The following is an 18584-nucleotide window of genomic DNA, read 5'->3' as shown; positions in this document are numbered from 1 at the left end:
AACATATTCTCTCAGTTTTTGTTTATCTAGCCAAGTCTTCATTTCTATTATGAGCAATTTATTGCATCCAATAGCTGTATTGGATATGGGATTGTTGCTTCACAGTTCCTTCCTTTGAGCACTTTGAGCCCACTACCTTCTGACCTCCTTTGTTTCTGCTGAGAAGTCAGTTGTAAATTTTATGGGGGCTCCCTTAAGTGATGAGCAGTTTTTCTCTTGCTGCTTTCAAGATTTTCTCCTTGTCTTTCGGCATTTTTACCATGACGTGCTTGTTTATGTTCTTTCTGAGTTAATCCTACTTGGAGTTTGCTGAGCTTCCTGGACCATGTGTAGCCTATTGTTTATCAGTAAATTTGGGAAGTTTTCAGCCATTATTTCTTTGAGTATTTATTCTTCTTTCTCTCGCTCCTCTTCTTGCAGTACTCCCGTTACATACATGTTGATGTTTTTACCAGTTTCACATTTCTCCGAGGCTCTATTCATTTTTTTTCATTCTTTTTTCTCTTTGTTCTTTGGCCTGCATAATCTCTATCAACCTAGCTTCCAGCTGACTAATTCTTTTTTCTGCCAGTTCAAATCTACTGTTGACCCCCTCTAGTGATTTTTTAAATTTCAGTTATTGTACTATTCAAATCTAGCATTTCCATTTGATTCTTTTTTATAATTTCTATCTTTTTATTGATATTCTCTATTTGATGCAACATTGCTGTCATATATTCCTGTACTTCTTTAATCATGATTTCCTTTAGTTCTGTGAACATATTTATAATGGCTACTTTGAAGTCTTGTTCTGTTAAATCCGACATTTGGTTACTCTCACAGGCAGTGTCTGTTACTTGCTTTTTTTCCCTAGTGTATGGGTCATACATTTTTTTTTTTTTTTTTTTTGGTGAGGAAGATTGTCCCTGAGCTAAAATCTGTGTCAATGTTTGTCTATTTTGTATGTGGGATGCCACCACAGCATGGCTTGATGAGCAGTGTGTACGTCCGCGCCTGGGATCCAAACCTACGAACCCCGGGCTGCCAAAGCAGACTACGCAAACTTAACACTACGCCACCACGGTGCTGTATGGGTCACACTTTCATGTTTCTCTGTATGCCTCATAATTTTTGTTGGAAACTGGACATTTTACATAATAAATTACAGCAACTCTGGGGATTGGTCCTCCTCACCTCAGGGGCTTATTACTGTTATTTTCTTGTTTATTTGTTTAGTGACTACCTGTATTATTTTAGTGAGGTCTATTTCTCCGCCACAGTGTTAAGCCTCTGATGTTGCACCTCAGCGAGGCACAGCTTTGGGTATGCCCATAGTCACCCTGGGATGACAGTGGTACTGGCAGGGTTCTCTTTCCTCTCTTCCCCTGACCACACCCAGCTGCTGAACTCCACTAATTGCCAGCAGATTGATCTATTGTTTTCAACAATACCTTGGAGCATAAATTCCTTTACAAACTAACCCAATCTAATTATAGCTCCTTTAATAGAATAGTTTCTGAGGTCATGTTTGATATTTGTTCTGACCCCTAAGACCTCCTCCCAATTGTTTTATTCCCTGGATCTACCCTAAGAGCTAGTTGGTCTATAGTCTAGTCTGTATCTTCGTTAGATTCATGAATATCCTCCCCATTGCCTTTCACCACAAGCTCCACAGTTTGTTTTTTTTTTTTTGTGAGGCAATCAGCCCTGAGCTAACATCTTGCCAATCCTCCTCTTTTTTTGCTGAGGAAGACTGGCCCTGGGCTAACATCCATGCCCATCTTCCTCCACTTTATATGTGACACTGCCACAGCATGGCTTGGCAAGCAGTGCGCCGGTGCGCGCCCAGAATCTGGGCCGGCGAACCCCGGGCCCCGCAGCCCAGTGCGCGCACTTAACCACCTGCACCACCGGGCCGCCCCTCCACTGTTCTTGAGAGTATCCTCAGCTTTAAACTTCTCCAGGCTCTGTTGCAAATGAAGTCAGTTACTTTGGGGAAAAGATTAGGAGTTAATTGTTTTACTGTCTGCTTCTTCCCCAGGCAAAATCTTTATGCCAGGGCTCTGGAGCTGGGGGTGGAGAAAATGGCAAGCTTCTCTCTGTGGGACAATTCCTTCTAGGAACTTGGTGGAGGTGGGCAGCCGGTCCTCTTAACTTGCCTTTCCTGGCATGGAACCACCATTTCAAAAGTCGAGGGAAGATTTATTGGGGCCCCAGTATTTTCAGGGAGCCACAACAAGGCAGAAACTCCACTCCTTGAGTGGGAGTCGGGCACAACAAGGGAGCACCCACCTCTTGATCTCACTTGCCTTAAACTTAGCCTAGGCTACAGGCAGCTTAGGGCAGGATGAGAAATGCTGAGTTTCTGCTCCTCCCTGGAAGAAAGCCCTCCAGTTGGGAGTTGGTGGGAGAGGGAGCCTTTTGTTCTTGGTTGCTGCAGTCTGGAGTGGAGTCTATGCCTTGCTGAGCTGGGAGGAGGGAGAGAGGAAACAGTCTTGGTTCAAACATCACAGACTCTTACAGAATTCTTTGTTATAGAATTTTCATAGATTTTCTTAAATAGATGATTTTTCATTTGCTGTTTGCTTTTAGGACCATTTCCAATTGTTGATTTTTAATAGTTTTCACCAGTTTTACTGGGGAGTGGGTTAGTCGAGTAGGGGAATGCTATCATGCCAGAAGTTGACCTTCTCCCATTCTGTCTTTAATCAATTCTAATACAGTCATGCATCACTTAACAAGGGGGGTAAATTCTGAGAAACGCGTCATCAGGCGATTTCATTCTTTTGGGAACATCATAGAGTGTACTTACACAAACCTTTATGGTATAGCCTACTACACACCTAGGCTATATGGTACTAATCTTATGGGACCACTGTCGTCATATATATGTGGTCCATCATTGAGCAAAATGTCGTTGTGCAATGTATGACTGTAATGCTTTTATAGCTACCATTCCACATCTAGGCATCCAACAACCTTATTTTGCTCTATCAAGAGGTAATTCTCAGTCCTAATCTTCAACTTTTCGGTAGCATGTGACATATTGACTATTCCTCCTCCAACTTAAATGAACTCATTCTTTGGGGTTCCACACCATTTTGAGTTTTCCTCCTATCTCATCATCTTTTCCTGTCTTACTTTCCTCTGCAGGCTGCCACTCTGCCCAATCTATAAATTTTTGGAGTGCCCATCTTGGGCCAGAATTCTCTTTTCTCCTTATATACATCTTCCTTGTGGAATCTCCTCCAATCTCATAATTTAAAAAAATCAATATGATGATGACTCCCAAATATGTATTTCCAGCCCTGATTCACATTCAACTACCTTTTCAACAGCTCTGTTTGAATCTTCAATTCAACAGTTTCAAAGGAAAAACCTTAATTTAACACTGCATAAAAGAAACAATGTCTTCCAGTCTTAACAGTCTTCTCTCAACTTGTACAAGCATATCCTTGATTCTTCTTTTCCTCTCAAATTTAATCTATCAGCAAGTTCTATTGGCTTGCGCTCTAAAACGTATCTTGAACCAATCTGACCAATTCTTACCAACTCATCTGTTCCTCCTAATTCAAGTCATTACCATCTCTTGTTTGGATACAAAACAGCTTCCATTTCCTATTTCCCCTTCTCTTTGGTGACCCTCCCCCTTAGTTGTCCACATAGAAGCCAGAGTGCTAATTAAAAAATGTTTATCAATTCACATGATTCCTCTGTTTAAAAGCAATGATTTCCACTGTATTTGAATAAATTCTAAACCTCATATCATGGCCTATAAAGCTCTACATGATCTTACATTTCCTTTCCTCTCTGACCCAATTTTATACCCCTCTCTTCTTCATGCACTGTGTTCCAACTTTCTATTCCTCAAACCTACCCAACTTAATTTTCTCAAGGATTCTAAATTTGCTTTTCTCTCTGCCTACAAAAATCTTACTCTAAATCTTCTATAGTTGACTTCTTCACATTATTTAGATCTCAGGTCAAATGCCACCTTCTCACAGAGGTCTTCCCTGACCACCCTTTAAAAGGCACTCTATCACATTATCTTGTTTTATTTCTTCATAGCAATGACCACTATCGAAAATTCAGCATGAACACTGAATGATGAAAAATGCTAACCTGGTTATTTGTGTCTTGATTGTTTTCTGATTTTTCTAGGGCCTAAGTCCATTTATTACCTCTTTTCTTTCTTGCATCTGCTATCTCTTTTTCTTTCCACTGGCTACTTCTATCTATAACTCTCAACTCTCCCTCTATCATTAAAAACAAACAAAAAAACTTTCCTTTGGCTCAGCTAACATGGTCAAATTTATGTTTTCTTCTCTGCCTTACTTCTCAAAAGAAGTAAAACCCATTGCATTTGCTTCCTTACTACCCTCATGATTTTTTTGCTTCTTAGAACATGGGTCATACCTCCTCTTTCCCACCAACTACTTTACTGAATTTAGTCTCCAAAGGGTAACGATGATGTCCTATTAGTCAAAACACAGAGATTTTTTCCACTCTGATTTTCTCCTCTCCACTGAATTTATTTCCTTTTCCCCCTCCACGAGTAACATATACTCATTTTAAATAAAAGCAGAAAATACAACATAAAAATTCTACCTCCTGGAAATAAACCACTATTACCACTTGCTGAGTATATTTCCAGACCTTTTTTAGTGGAAGCATATGAATTAAAAAACAAAATTAAGCCAGAAATAGAATGATAGTATCTATGCTATTTTACATACTTTTTAAAAAACTTAATACATTATTAGATCTTTGTAGATAACAGACATTGGTTCAGTCCTCTTCCATTAGTCCTTAACTAATCTCCATTTTTAGCATAAAAGAGTAACTGAAGAGAACAAGATAGTCTCATTCTATCGCACATGCCACTTATTTTGCCAGTCTAAACTTCTACATTCTGTATTTTACTAGTCAGAACTTCTTACTACAGTGGATACAATTCAACTCTAAGTATTTAGAAAAAAAGTAGAAAGAGAAACAAACATTTAAATAGCACTCATGAATCTATCCAACATTTTTCTTACAAGGTAGGTGATAAGAATCTGCTGTTACCTGAGTCAGTTGTCGCAATAAATATGATTCTAGTGTTTAAAGAAGATGTACAGGCCAATCAATTGCTTTGGTGCTCAAACAGAAATTTGAAAATAATACTCTTTTTCAGTTTAGGAGGATAAGCTGGCTACTTTAAACTGATTGAGATGGTATATTGTTTTCCAATGTGGCTCCTAAATATGGCTACATATATTGTACTTATCAAAGAGATTTTCAGGTTTAATTTTGACTGTACTCAGTTTTTTCCTACCAGACTGAGAATCTATCCCAGCTTAAGACTTATTTCTCCTACACTTCCTGAACATACCAGTTCCTTTTAAATCACACTTATGCCAGTGATCCATCAATAATGATGCTGTCTGATTTTATTGTAGGTATATTATAATATCAATTAAAAGATAATGACCACATATGCTCATCTTCTAGCTTCTACTCACCCTATTTGGTATTATACTTTAAAACGGATTTGAGTTTGGAACAAGGCTTCAACAAAGGATTAAATTTGACTTCTTCAATTAAAAGCGTTGCAAAGTCTTTTAAAGTATACAAATAAATAATAATCATTACAAATACTTAGAAGATTAGCATATTCCTAATTTCTAATTTATAATAAAAATAAAAGACAAAATTCTTAACATGCCAACAAACAGGTTTGATTAAACAAACATACTCATAATCTGGCTTTTTTGTTATGAATATGTCTTGTGTATCATCTTCCGCGTGTTGTAGGTCAACATAGAGGTCTGTAGTTCCACTTGCATTAAACTTTCCTTGAATATTCTGGCTGTACTGTTGAAGACGCTTCCATAAGTCATTATAAAGACGCAATAATTTAGGGTATTCTCCTTCAAATGCCTGTTTCAAAAACATGGAAGCTGCCAAGTGAAACAATAACATGGATTAGATAAATGATAAAACAATAAAATGTAGCAAATAGAAGTTTCCTTTGCATATGAAGATGTTACTACAAACAGCTTATACTATAGGACAAACCAAAGGTGTTCTAATGATGCCTTTTAAAATAATGCTAGTAACAGTAATTTTCCACCCAGACTATTCACTGCATTTGATATGTGAACGATAAATTTTGAAACTTAATCTAGAAAAAAATAGACAAATTGACAATTATAGTTGAAGATGTCAATTCTTTCTCTCAGTAACTGATAAAACAAATACATAGAAAATCAGTAAGTACACAGAAAACCTAAACAAAACCCAAAATTCACTTAATTGACTTAAAATTTACTTAATTTATATAATACTTCATCCAAAACACCAAAGTACACATTATTTTCAAGTGCACATGGAACATTTACCAAGATTGACAATATTTGATGTCATAGAAGTCTGAATAAATTTAAAAGGTTTCTAGTCATACACAGCATGTTTTCTAATCAAAATAGTTTTAGATTAAAAATCAGTAACAAAGATATCTAAAAAATATCCCCAAATATGTGGAACTAAAAAACATGCTTCTAAATAACTGATGTTGGTCATAAAAGAAACCAAAAGGGAAATTAGGAAGTATTTTGAATTGAATGACAATTAAAACACAACATACGAAAATTTGTGGGAAGCCAGTAAAGGAGTACTTGGGGGAAATTTATATAAACACCTATATTTAAAAAGACGAAAGATCTCAAATCAATGACCTCAGCTTCCATCTTAAGCACAAAGAAAAAGAAGAGCAAATAAAACCCAACATAAACAGAGGGAAGAAAATAATAAAGATCCATACAGATAACAATAAAACAGAAAAACAAGAGAAACACTGAAAACAAAAACTGGTTCTTAGAGAAAATGAGTAAAACCGACAAACTTCTAGTCAGATGGACTAGGAAAAAAGAGAGAGAAGAAACAAATTAGCCGTATTAGGAATGAAAGAGGTAACCTCACTACATATTCTGCAGATATTAAGAGGATAATAAGAGAATTATGAACAACCTTACGCCAATAAATTTGAAAACCTCCATAAAATTTACAAATTCCTTGAAAGACACAAAGTACGAAAGCTCACTCAAGAAGAAATAGATACACCAAATAGCCTTACGTATACTGAATTTTTTAGTTAAAAATCTTCCCACAAAGAAAAAATGCAGGCTCAGGTAACTTCAGTAGTGAATTCTATCAAACAATCTAGGGAAGAAATAATACCAATTCCCAAATCTTTCTATGAGACCAACACTACCCTGATAAAAAACCAAAAACATAATAGGAAAATAAACAGAACAATATCCTTCACGAATATGGATGTAAAAATTATAAAGAAAATTTCAGCAAATCTAGTCCAACAATATGTAACAAGAATAATATATCATAACCAAGGGGGTTTATCCCAGGAATTCATGGTTGGTTTAACATTTTAAAATCAATCAATGTGATTCATTATATTAACAAACTGAAAAGAAAAAGCATGTGATCATATCAATAGATGCAAGAAAAGCATTTGAAAAAACCTAAAAATCATTCGTAATAAAAACTCTCAGTCTACTAGGAACAGACAGGAACATTTTCAACCTGATAAAAGGTATCTACAAAAAACCCACAGCTATGTGCAACCTGACAAGGCTTAATGCTTTTGCCCCAAAATTAGAAAGAAGACAATGATGTCTGCCGTCACCACTTCTATTTAACATTATCCTAGAGTAGCCAGCCAGTGTAGTAAGACCAAAAACAAACAAAAAGACATTTAACTTGGAAAAACACAGGTGATACTACTGTTTTATTCACAGACAACATGATCATCTATGTTGAAAATCTGTTGGAATCTACAAAAAAACCACTAGAATCAATAAATGAATTTAACAAGGTTGCAGGATATAAGATCAATGGGTAAAACTCCATTGTATTTCTATATACTATCAATGAACAATCAGAAACCGAAATTTAAAAAACAATAAAATTTACAATAACATTAAAAATATGAAATACTTAGAGACATATCTGTCAAAATATTTGAAAAATCTGCACACTGAAAACTGTAAAAACAGTGCTGAGATAAATCAAAGAAGACTTAAATGGAGAGAGACAACATATTTATACTTCAGAAGACTCAATATTGTTAAGATATAAATTCTCCCCAAATTAATCTATACATTAAAATCCTAATTAATATCAATGCAGCCTTTTTATGGTAGAAAATTATTCTAAAATTCCTATGAAAATGCAAAGGACCTAGAATAACAAAAATAACTTTGAAAAAGAACAAACTTGAAGAACCAACAGGACCTGATTTCAAGATTTGTAAAATTACAGTAATCAAAACACTGGCATTAAATACAGATACATAGACGAATGATGTCAAATAGAAAGTCCAAAAACAGACCCATGTTTATATAAAAAACCAATTTTTGACCAGCGTGCAAAGGCAATTTAGTGGACAGAGGGCACATTTCAACAAAGGACACTAGAACAATTGGATATTTATATGCAAAAAAATAAACTTCAATTCATACTTTGCACCTTATACAAAAATTATCTCAAAAAGGACTATAGACCCAAATATAAAACCTAAAACTACAAATCTTCTAGAAGAAAACATGAGAGAAAATCTTTCTGTCCTTGGGTTAGGCATGATATGAATCCAAAAGCAAGATTCATAAAAGAATAAATTGATAAACTGGATATTGTCTAAATTAAAAGCATCTGCTCTTCAAAAGACACTGCTTAAAAGAATGAAAAAACAAGGCCCAGAGTGGGAAAATAAATTTCTCACATATCTGATACAGGATTTGTATCTAGAATATATAAAGAACTGTCAAATCTCAATAATAACAAAACAAAATTTTTAAAATGGGAGCTTCATCAAAGAAAGTATACGAATAGAAAATAAGCACATGGGCCGGCCCCGTGGCGTAGCGGTTCAGTGCGTGCTCCACTGCTGGTGGCCCGGGTTCGGATCCCGGGTACTCACCGAGGCACCGCTTCTCCAGCCATGCTGAGGCCACGTCCCACATACAGCAACTAGAAGGATGTGCAACTATGACACACAACTATCTACTGGGGCTTTGGGGGAAAAAATAAATAAATAAAATTATAAAAAAAAAAAAGAAAGAAAGAAAAGAAGCACATGAAAAAATACTCAATATCTTTAGTCATTAGCAAAATGCATATTAAAACCACAATGAGATACAACTATATACCTGTTAGAATGGCTAAAATCAAAAAATCAAAGGTTGGTGAGGATAGAGGAACTAGAATTCTCATATACTGTTGGTGAAATGGTAAAACTGTATAATCACGTTGCAAAAGATTTTGGCATTTCCTTAAAATGTTAAACATATACCTACGACATGATCAAACCATTCCTCTTCTAGATATTTATCTAATAAAAATAAAAGTATATGTCCATATAAAGACTTACATATGAACATTCAAAGCAACTTTATTTCTAACAGCCAAAAATTGGAAACAACCCAAATATCCATCAACAGGTGAATGCATAAACAAACTGTGGTATGTCTGCACAATGGAATACTATCCAGCAATAATAACATACCACTATATATGGATGACTCTAAATATAACCATGCTGCATGAAAGACAACACATAACACACGCTGTATCACTCAATTTGTACAAAATTGTCGGAAATGTAAATACATAGTAACAAAAAGCAGATCAGTGTTTGACTGGGAAGGGCGAGAGGAGATGGCAGGGAGGAGAATTACAAAGGGGTACCAGCAAACTTTTGTGAGTCATAAATATGTTCACTGATCTTTGTTGTCGTGATGGTTTCATGGGTGTGCATATATGTTAAAATTTACCCAACTGTACAACTTAAATACATTCAGTTTATTGTATGCCAATTATACCCTAGTAAAGCTGTCTAAAAAAAGGTTATCTCAGAGAGGACTTCTTTGAAATCCCTCCTCCCCTGATGAAGAAGCAATCCACCATGGCCCTGAGTGTCCCTCTACACATTCTTGCAGGGTATGCCAATAATACGAGGCCCAGTTGCTTTTTATCTGGCCATTTATCAGGTTCGTATCTGTAGCAAGTAACCTTGAGAGATGAGGTAACTTCTCCCTGCACTCACACAGCAGGCTTACTTATTGCTGACTGCAAAAGTTGTAGTAGATCTCTAAGCATAAAGTTCTCACCTGTGATGCAAACTCACAGCATACATACCATCTACATGGGCCCATAATGTGTCTCCCCATGAGACTTGGAGACACGGGGTACCAACACACAAATATGCTGATATTCATGCTGCTTGCTGTCCTGTGAGTAACCAAGTCCTTCTGCTCTGACCCAGGAGTCTCATGTCTTCTGACAATGTTCAGAAAACTTTGGCAGGCTAGCCTCTTTAGGTAGGGTAAAATCTCGGATCCTTCACAGTTTTTAAACTCCTCTAATCTAAATCATATTCCTTTGGTTATTCTCTCATAACAATCTGTTCTTTGCCTTCTTTGCATTTACCACAACTTTTTTTTTTAATTTTTTGTTTATTGCAGTAACATTGGTTTATAACATTGTATAAATTTCAGGTGTACATCATTGTACTTCTATTTCTGCACAGATTACATCATGTTCACCACCAAAATACTAATTACAACCCATCACCACACACATGTACCAAATTATCCCTTTCACCCTCCTCCCTTCCCCCTTCCCCTCTGGTAACCACCAATCCAATCTCTGTCCCTATGTGATTGTTTATTGTTGTTATTATCTACTACTTAATGAAGGAAATCGTACGGTATTTGACCTTCTCCCTCTGACTTATTTCACTTTGCATTATACTCTCAATGTCCATCCATGTTGTCACAAATGGCTGGATTTCATCGTTTCTTATGGCTGAGTAGTATTCCATTGTGTATATATACCACATCTTCTTTATCCATTCGTCCCTTGACGGGCACTTAGGTTGCTTCAGGTCTTGGCTATTGTGAATAACGCTGCAATGAACACAGGGGTGCATGTACCTTTGCAAATTGGTGTTTTCAAGTTCTTTGGATAAATACCCAACAGTGGAATAGCTGGATCATATCGTAGTTCTATCCTTGATTTTTTGAGGAATCTCCATACTGTTTTCCATAGTGGCTGCACCAGTTTGCACTCCCACCAGCAGTGTATGAGAATTCCCTTCTCTCCACATCCTCTCCAACATATGTTGTTTCCTGTCTTGTTAATGACAGCCATTCTGACGGGCATGAGGTGATATCACACTGTAGTTTTCATTTGCATTTCCCTGATAGTTAGTGATTTTGAACATCTTTTCATGTGTCTGTTGGCCATCTGTATATCTTCTTTGGAGAAATGTCTGTTCAGGTCTTTTGCCCATTTTTTAATTGGGTTGGTAGTTTTTTTGTTGTTGAGATGCATGAGTTCTTTATATATTTTGGAGAGTAAGCCCTTATCAGAAGTATGGTTTGCAAATATCTTCTCCCAATTGTTAGGTTGTCTTTTCGTTTTGTTGATGGTTTCCTTTGCTGTGCAGAAGCTTTTTAGTTTGATGTAGTCCCATTTGTTTATTTTTTCTATTGTTTCTCTTGCCCGGTCAGACATGGTGTTTGAAAAGATGTTGCTAAGACCGATGTCAAAGGGCGTACTGCCTATGTTTTCTTCTAGAAGTTTCATAATTTCAGGTCTTACATTCAAGTCTTTAATCCATTTGGAGTTAATTTTTGTGTATGGTGTAAGGTAAGGGTCCACCTTCATTTTTTTGCATGTGGCTATCCAGTTTTCCCAACACCATTTGTTGAAGAGAATTTCTTTTCCCCATTGTATGTTCTTGGCTCCTTTGTCAAAGATTAGCTGTCCATAGATGTGTGGGTTTATTTCTGGGCTTTCGATTCTATTCCACTGATCTGTGTGTCTGTTTTTGTGCCAGTACCATGCTGTTTTGGTTACTATAGCTTCGTAGTATATTTTGAAATCAGGGAGTGTGATACCTCCAGCTTTGTTCTTTTTTCTCAGGATTCCTTTAGCTATTCGGGGTCTTTTGTTGTTCCATATAAATTTTAGGATTCTTTGTTCTATTTCTGTGGAAAATGTTGTTGGAACTTTGATAGGGATTGCATTGAATCTATAGATGGCTTTAGGAAGTATGGACATCTTAACTATGTTAATTCTTCCAATCCAAGAGCACGGAATATCTTTGCATTTCTTTGCGTCTTCCTCAATTTCTTTCAGCAATGTTTTATAGTTTTCCATGTACAGCTCTTTCACCTCTTTGGTTAAGTTTATTCCTAGATATTTTATTCTTTTTGTTGCAATTGTAAATGGGATTGTATTCTTAATTTCTCTTTCTGCTACTTCGTTTTTACTGTATAGAAATGCAACTGATTTTTGTATGTTGATTTTGTATCCTGCAACTTGAACGTATTCGTTTATTACTTCTAAAAGTTTTCTGGTGGATGCTTTAGGGTTTTCTATATATAAAATCATGTCATCTGCAAATAGTGACAGTTTCACTTCTTCCTTTCCAATTTGGATCCCTTTTATTTCTTTCTCTTGCCTGATTGCTCTGGCTAAGACTTCCAGTACTATGTTAACTAGGAGTGGTGACAGTGGGCATCCTTGTCTGGTTCCTGTTCTTAGAGGGATAGCTTTCAGTTTTTCACCATTGAGGATGATATTAGCTGTGGGTTTCTCATATATGGTCTTTATTATGTTGAGGTACTTTCCTTCTATACCCATTTTATTCAGAGTTTTTATCATAAATGGATGCTGTATCTTGTCAAATGCTTTCTCTGCATCTATTGAGATGATCATGTGATTTTTGTTCTTCATTTTATTAATGTGGTGTATTACGTTGATTGATTTGCGAATGTTAAACCATCTCTGCATACCTGGAATAAATCCCACTCGTTCATGGTGTATAATCTTTTTAACGTATTGTTGTATGCGATTTGTTAGTATTTTGTTGAGGATTTTTGGTCGATGTTCATCAGTGATATTGGCCTGTAATTTTCTTTTTTTGTGTTGTCCTTGTCTGGTTTTGGTATCAGGGTAATGTCAGCTTCATAGAATGAGTTAGGGAGCTTCCCCCCCTCCTCAATTTTTTGGAAGAGTTTGAGAAGGATAGGTATTAAGTCTTCTTTGAATGTTTGGTAGAATTCACCAGGGAAGCCGTCTGGTCCTGGACTTTTATTTTTGGGGAGGTTTTTGATTACTGTTTCGATCTCCTTACTGGTGATTGGTCTATTCAAATTCTCTACTTCTTCTTGATCCAGTTTTGGAAGGTTGTATGATTCTAAGAATTTATCCATTTCTTCCAGATTGTTGAATTGGTTGGCATATAGCTTTTCATAGTATTCTCTTATAATCTTTTGTATTTCTGAGGTGTCTGTTGTAACCTCTCCTCTTTCATTTCTGATTTTACTTATTTGTGCCTTCTCTTTTTTTCTTGGTGAGTCTAGCTAAAGGTTTGGCAATTTTGTTGATCTTTTCAAAGAACCAGCTCTTGGTTTTATTAATTTTTTCTATCGTTTTTTTGGTCTCTATTTCATTTATTTCTGCTCTGATTTTTATGATTTCCCTTCTTCTACCGATTTTGGGCTTTGTTTGTTCTTCTTTTTCCAGTTCCTTTAGGTGCATTGTTAGATTGTTTATTTGAGATTTTTCTTGTTTGTTGAGATAGGCCTGTATCGCTATAAACTTCCCTCTTAGAACCGCTTTTGCTATATCCCATAAATTCTGGCATGTCGTATTTTCATTTTCATTTGTCTCCAGGTATTTTTTGATTTCTTCTTTGGTTTCTTCGTTAACCCAGTCGTCGTTCAGTAGCATTTTGTTTAATCTCCATGTATTTGTGGCTTTTCTGATTTTCTTCCTATAGTTGATTTCTAGTTTCATACCGTTGTGGTCAGAAAAGATGCTTGGTATTATTTCAATCTTCTTAAATTTATGGAGACTAGTTTTGTGGCCTAATATGTGATCACTCCTGGAGAATGTTCCATGTGCATTTGAAAAGAACGTGTATTCTTCGGTTTTTGGATGGCATGCTCTGTATATATCTACTAGGTCCATCTGTTCTAGTGTGTCGTTTAAGGCCAATGTTTCCTTATTGATCTTCTGTTTGGATGATCTATCCGTTGGTGTAAGTGGAGTGTTAAAGTCCCCTACTATTATTGTGTTACTGTCTATTTCTGTTTTTATGTCTGTTAATTACCACAACTTCTAATTACATTTGTTTAAAGTATGTTTCCCCCACTTGACTGTAAACTCCATGAGGACGAGGACAATGCTTGTTTTCTTCAATGCATATTTGGTACTTAGCACAGTACCTGGAATACTAGAAATTAAGTAAATATTTCTTAATGATAGAATGAATTAAGTTTTATTTTTTACTGGACAGTATGTTCACTTTCATAAAAATCTTATCTATATAGAACAAATCATTGTTGAGGGTTTCAGATAGCCAAACTTTGACTATATTATCTCAGTAAATGTGATTAATTAATTGTATGTTACTTAAGTCAAATATATTTAAAGCTTACGAATAAGTATTGTATGTTTAAATCTTGAAGCTAAATTCTCCTTTCCTTTCCTGTATATGTGGTTAAAAAGTATATAATATAGTGGTTTTGTATGTTTTGGAAAATATTTTATTTTGTATGTTTTGGAAATATTAGACATCTAGTGCTACATAATAAATTGCCACAAATGTAGCCACACATGTATAAAGTGTTCATATTAACTACCTATAAACTTGATTATAATCAATTATTTACTTGATAAATATTTGTAGAACACATATGTACATTTTCATAATCTAACATATCATTTATAGATAGAAAATGACAGGTTATTAATTCCCAGTTATTTGGTAATTTATTATTCAGATTATCCCCTTGTGCAAGCTATTGTTCTCTTTTACTAGTGATTCCAACACAGGCACACATGGAAATGAAATTCATATTAACCAATTTAATTACTATTAAAATAACACTTTATAATTTACAAAAAATTTTATGTCCATTTTCTTACCAGGTAATAGCTCTGGGAAAAAAAAATCTCTGATTAAGAATGTCTGTCCTTGGGCCGGCCCCGTGGCTTAGCGGTTAAGTGCGTGTGCTTCGCTACTGGCAGCCTGGGTTCGGATCCCAGGCGCGCACCGACGCACCGCTTCTGTCCCACATACAGCAACTAGAAGGATGTGCAACTATGACATACAACTATCTACTGGGGCTTAGGGGGGCGCGGAATGGAGGAGGATTGGCAATAGATGTTAGCTCAGAGCCGGTCTTCCTCAGCAAAAAGAGGAGGATTAGCATGGATGGTAGCTCAGGGCTGATCTTCCTCACACACACACACACAAAAAAACCTCTGTAGATTCAAAAATGTGTAGGCTTACACCTATCCCAAACTTTGAACTAATTCATGTAGAGATGAAAGGACAGAAATAGTCTATGTGCCCCTTTCCTCTCTTCCCATCTTTATTCTAGTACCTTGTTTTACCTTCTTCATAACAATGAATATAAGAAACTATTTATTAGTTTGTGTTGGCTGTCCATCTTTCTCCTTTAGAATGCAAGTTTAATGAGAGCAGGGACATTATTTGACTTGTCTCTGTACTTCCTTTCCCTAGAACAACACCAGGCATTGAATTACTGAATGAACAAATGAACTGAAAAAAGAATGAAGAGGAGTCTAGGTTCAGAATTAAATAATTTCCCCAGATTCTAAAAGCCTAGTCTTAATTGCCTCGCTACTCCCAGATCCCCCGGTCCAAGGCTTCAGAGGACAGTGCTAATACTTGCTTCACCCCAGAGCTGCAGCACTCATAGCTCTTGCTTTAGTCTTGAGTAGTTGTGCTAAATCTCAGCCTGTATGTATGCTTCTGCTACTGCATCTCTCTGTGGAAAGACTGAATACTTCATCTCTAGGCCACTGACTGGGGTCCTGGTCAAGCATGGGCAGAGCTCCTTAAAACTCCCAGCAACCGTCAGACAACCAAATACCAGGCAGTATGAAATCTACATGGAAGGATTTAATCATTATTCATTCAATAAATATTTGCTGATCGTTTACTATATGACAAGTATTACTGTAAATGTTGCATATGCAGTAGTGAACAAAACAAGCAAAGTTCCTACCCAGAAGGAGCCTATACTCTAGCAAAGGAGAAGGACAATAAATGAATCAGTGTGTAACATAATGTTAGGCAATGTTAAGTGCTTTGAAGAAAAATAAAGCAAAGTTAGAGAACAGATAGTGACAGGGAGTGGTATTTTATATATTGCAGACAGGGAGGGCCTCTGAGTGAAGCAAGGATATGACTCAGCTGGATATCTGGGGAAAGAGTGATTCAGATGGAAGAAAGAGCAAATGCAAAGGACTTGAGGTAGATTATCCCAGCATAGGCTGCTGCTCTTATTTTGACAACCTGCCACCCTCTTTAAACACCTTGGCCTGAGAGAGTCAGCCTCCATAGCTAGGTTGGGTCCCTCCTTTGAAAGTACTTTGCTACCCATTTCTAGTTCATTCCTTTCCTAACTGGCTCAGTTCCCAATAAACTATCAGGCCTTGCACCTAAATCACCTGACACTATGAAAGGAAAAGAGGTAAACAATATACTGATTTTGTATGTCTTGGAAAATATTTCTGTTTCATAATTGTATCAGGTATCTAGTGCTACATAATAAATTGCCACAAATGTAGCTGCTTATTTTAAAAATATACATTTATTATCTCATAGTTTCTGTGGGTTAGGCATGCTGGGTCGTCTGCTTCAGGGTCTCTCACAAGGCTATAATCAAGCTGTCAGCCATGGCTGGAGTCTCATCTGAAGGATCGGCTGAGGAAAGATCTGATTCCAAGCTCATGTGGTTGTTGCCAGGATTCAGTTCCTTGCGGGCTATTGGACTGAGGGCCTCAGCTCCTAGCCTGCTGTTAGCTGGAGGTCAGTCTTAGTTCCTTATCAAGTGGATCTCCAACATGCCTGCTTATTTGATAAAAAGCTTGCAAGCCAAGAAGGCAATAGAGAGAGCCTGCTAACAAGATGGAAATTATATTCTTATGTAACCTAACCACAGAAAGGACATCCCCTTTGTATGTCTTATAGATTAGAAACAAGTTCTACCTGTACTCAGGAGAAGAGAGTACACAAGGGTGTAAATAACAGGAGGCAGGGATCATGGGAGCCATCTTAGAATCTGCCTGCCACTATAAAATAAACCATATTTCACTTATATCAACACAAATGATATAAAAGTCAAACCTTGAGGGCCATACAGCAGTCTTGCAAACACCTACTTTTCAAATACTGACATATCATGGACTATATAACTCCTTCCTAATACAAAACAAAATCAGTTTTTATAAAAAATATATTGCTTAAAGTATTAAAAGTTATATTATATATAACTGTTTAAAGTAATATTGAAAAAAAAATAACCCAAATACACTATAGAAATAGTTCAGAAGTAAAATAAAGTACCAAAATAGAATTCAGCTAAGTCAATTGCCCCATGTTAATGAGTTTTCCCATTACCCTTTCTACTTTAGCCACTGAAGTGGGCAACAACCTTTCCTTCTAAGTTCCAGCAATTTATGGTCCCAAACATATATTAAAAGCAAATAAATGTTTAGATGAACTAAAATAAATTGTAAATGCATTTTACTGAGGATTAACAAGCCTTTTGATTTAATTTTTTAAATTATAATTTAATAAAGCTAAAATCAGAATAGAAAACAGACCTTTTTAAAACTCAGAGAAACACCAATTAAAATGAGCAGATATTAAAATGCAAGCTTTGAATGGGAAATCTGATGAAAGCCTAAAACATTAAGTCTTGAGTGGAGAATCTGAAAAAAAAAAACGAACATATAAAGATTATCCTCTTGCACAAACTATATATATATAGAATTAGAATGGAATAAATGTCCGGAAATATGATGCCTAAGAGGTTTCTTAGTTGTTTTTTCTTCATAATAGCAGAAACACAAAGTTAAACCAATACCAACTGAGTATGCATTCTATACGACAATCTTCCCTTTTAGCAGGAATATAAAGCATACACATTTTCCTCCAACTCTATAATTAGCTAACCCTGAATCCAAATGATATAAAGATGACCACCTTCCCTATCTCACAGAAAAATAAAGGTCACCCTTTATTTTTCCCTTCAACTTCTTACCCTGTATTCCTTTATAAATATTTCTAGTCTCCAACTTTCTTCATAGGAACAAGTGTCCATTCTACACAAGACCAATTCTGCAACTTCTGGACTTGATCCCATCCCATCTCATCTCCTTTCCTCCGAGACTATTACTCTCTTTTGTATTTTTAGCTTCCCATCCATAAAAAAAAATGCTTAAACATGCTCTCATAGTATAAAAAACCAACAATACAAATTACATGACAACATGCCCCACCTTGACCCTATGACTGTTCACTTGTAGACACTGGCGTGTCACTCTGTGTAATAACGGTCTACACACATTTCCTTGCCTCTTCCAAACTCCAATCAGACTTCCAACTGCCACAATGCCACTGAACTATTTTGGTAAAAGTTACAGTATCATTCTGACTGCCAAGAACAGTGGGTGCTTTCATGATCGCCTCTCACTTGATCTCTGTTGATCAC

At 36.2% G+C, this 18584-nt stretch overlaps 1 protein-coding gene across 2 annotated transcripts in view; it reads right to left on the bottom strand.

The window, feature by feature from the left end:
* COG5 (component of oligomeric golgi complex 5) overlaps nucleotides 1-18584 on the bottom strand; it is a 373883-nt gene that overhangs the window by 84286 nt on the left and 271013 nt on the right. For both annotated transcript variants that reach the window (XM_014794462.2, XM_087438009.1), the window contains exon 12: nucleotides 5717-5921. In XM_014794462.2, the coding sequence (XP_014649948.1) occupies nucleotides 5717-5921 (205 nt within the window). The remainder of the gene's footprint in view (nucleotides 1-5716; nucleotides 5922-18584) is intronic.

Source organism: Ceratotherium simum, chromosome 1, assembly GCF_057802395.1.
Source record: "Ceratotherium simum simum isolate JZ-2026a chromosome 1, ASM5780239v1, whole genome shotgun sequence".
Taxonomy (NCBI): Eukaryota; Metazoa; Chordata; class Mammalia; order Perissodactyla; family Rhinocerotidae; genus Ceratotherium; species Ceratotherium simum.
Note: the sequence above shows the minus strand (reverse complement) of the source record. Positions and strands in the feature narration are given on the sequence as shown.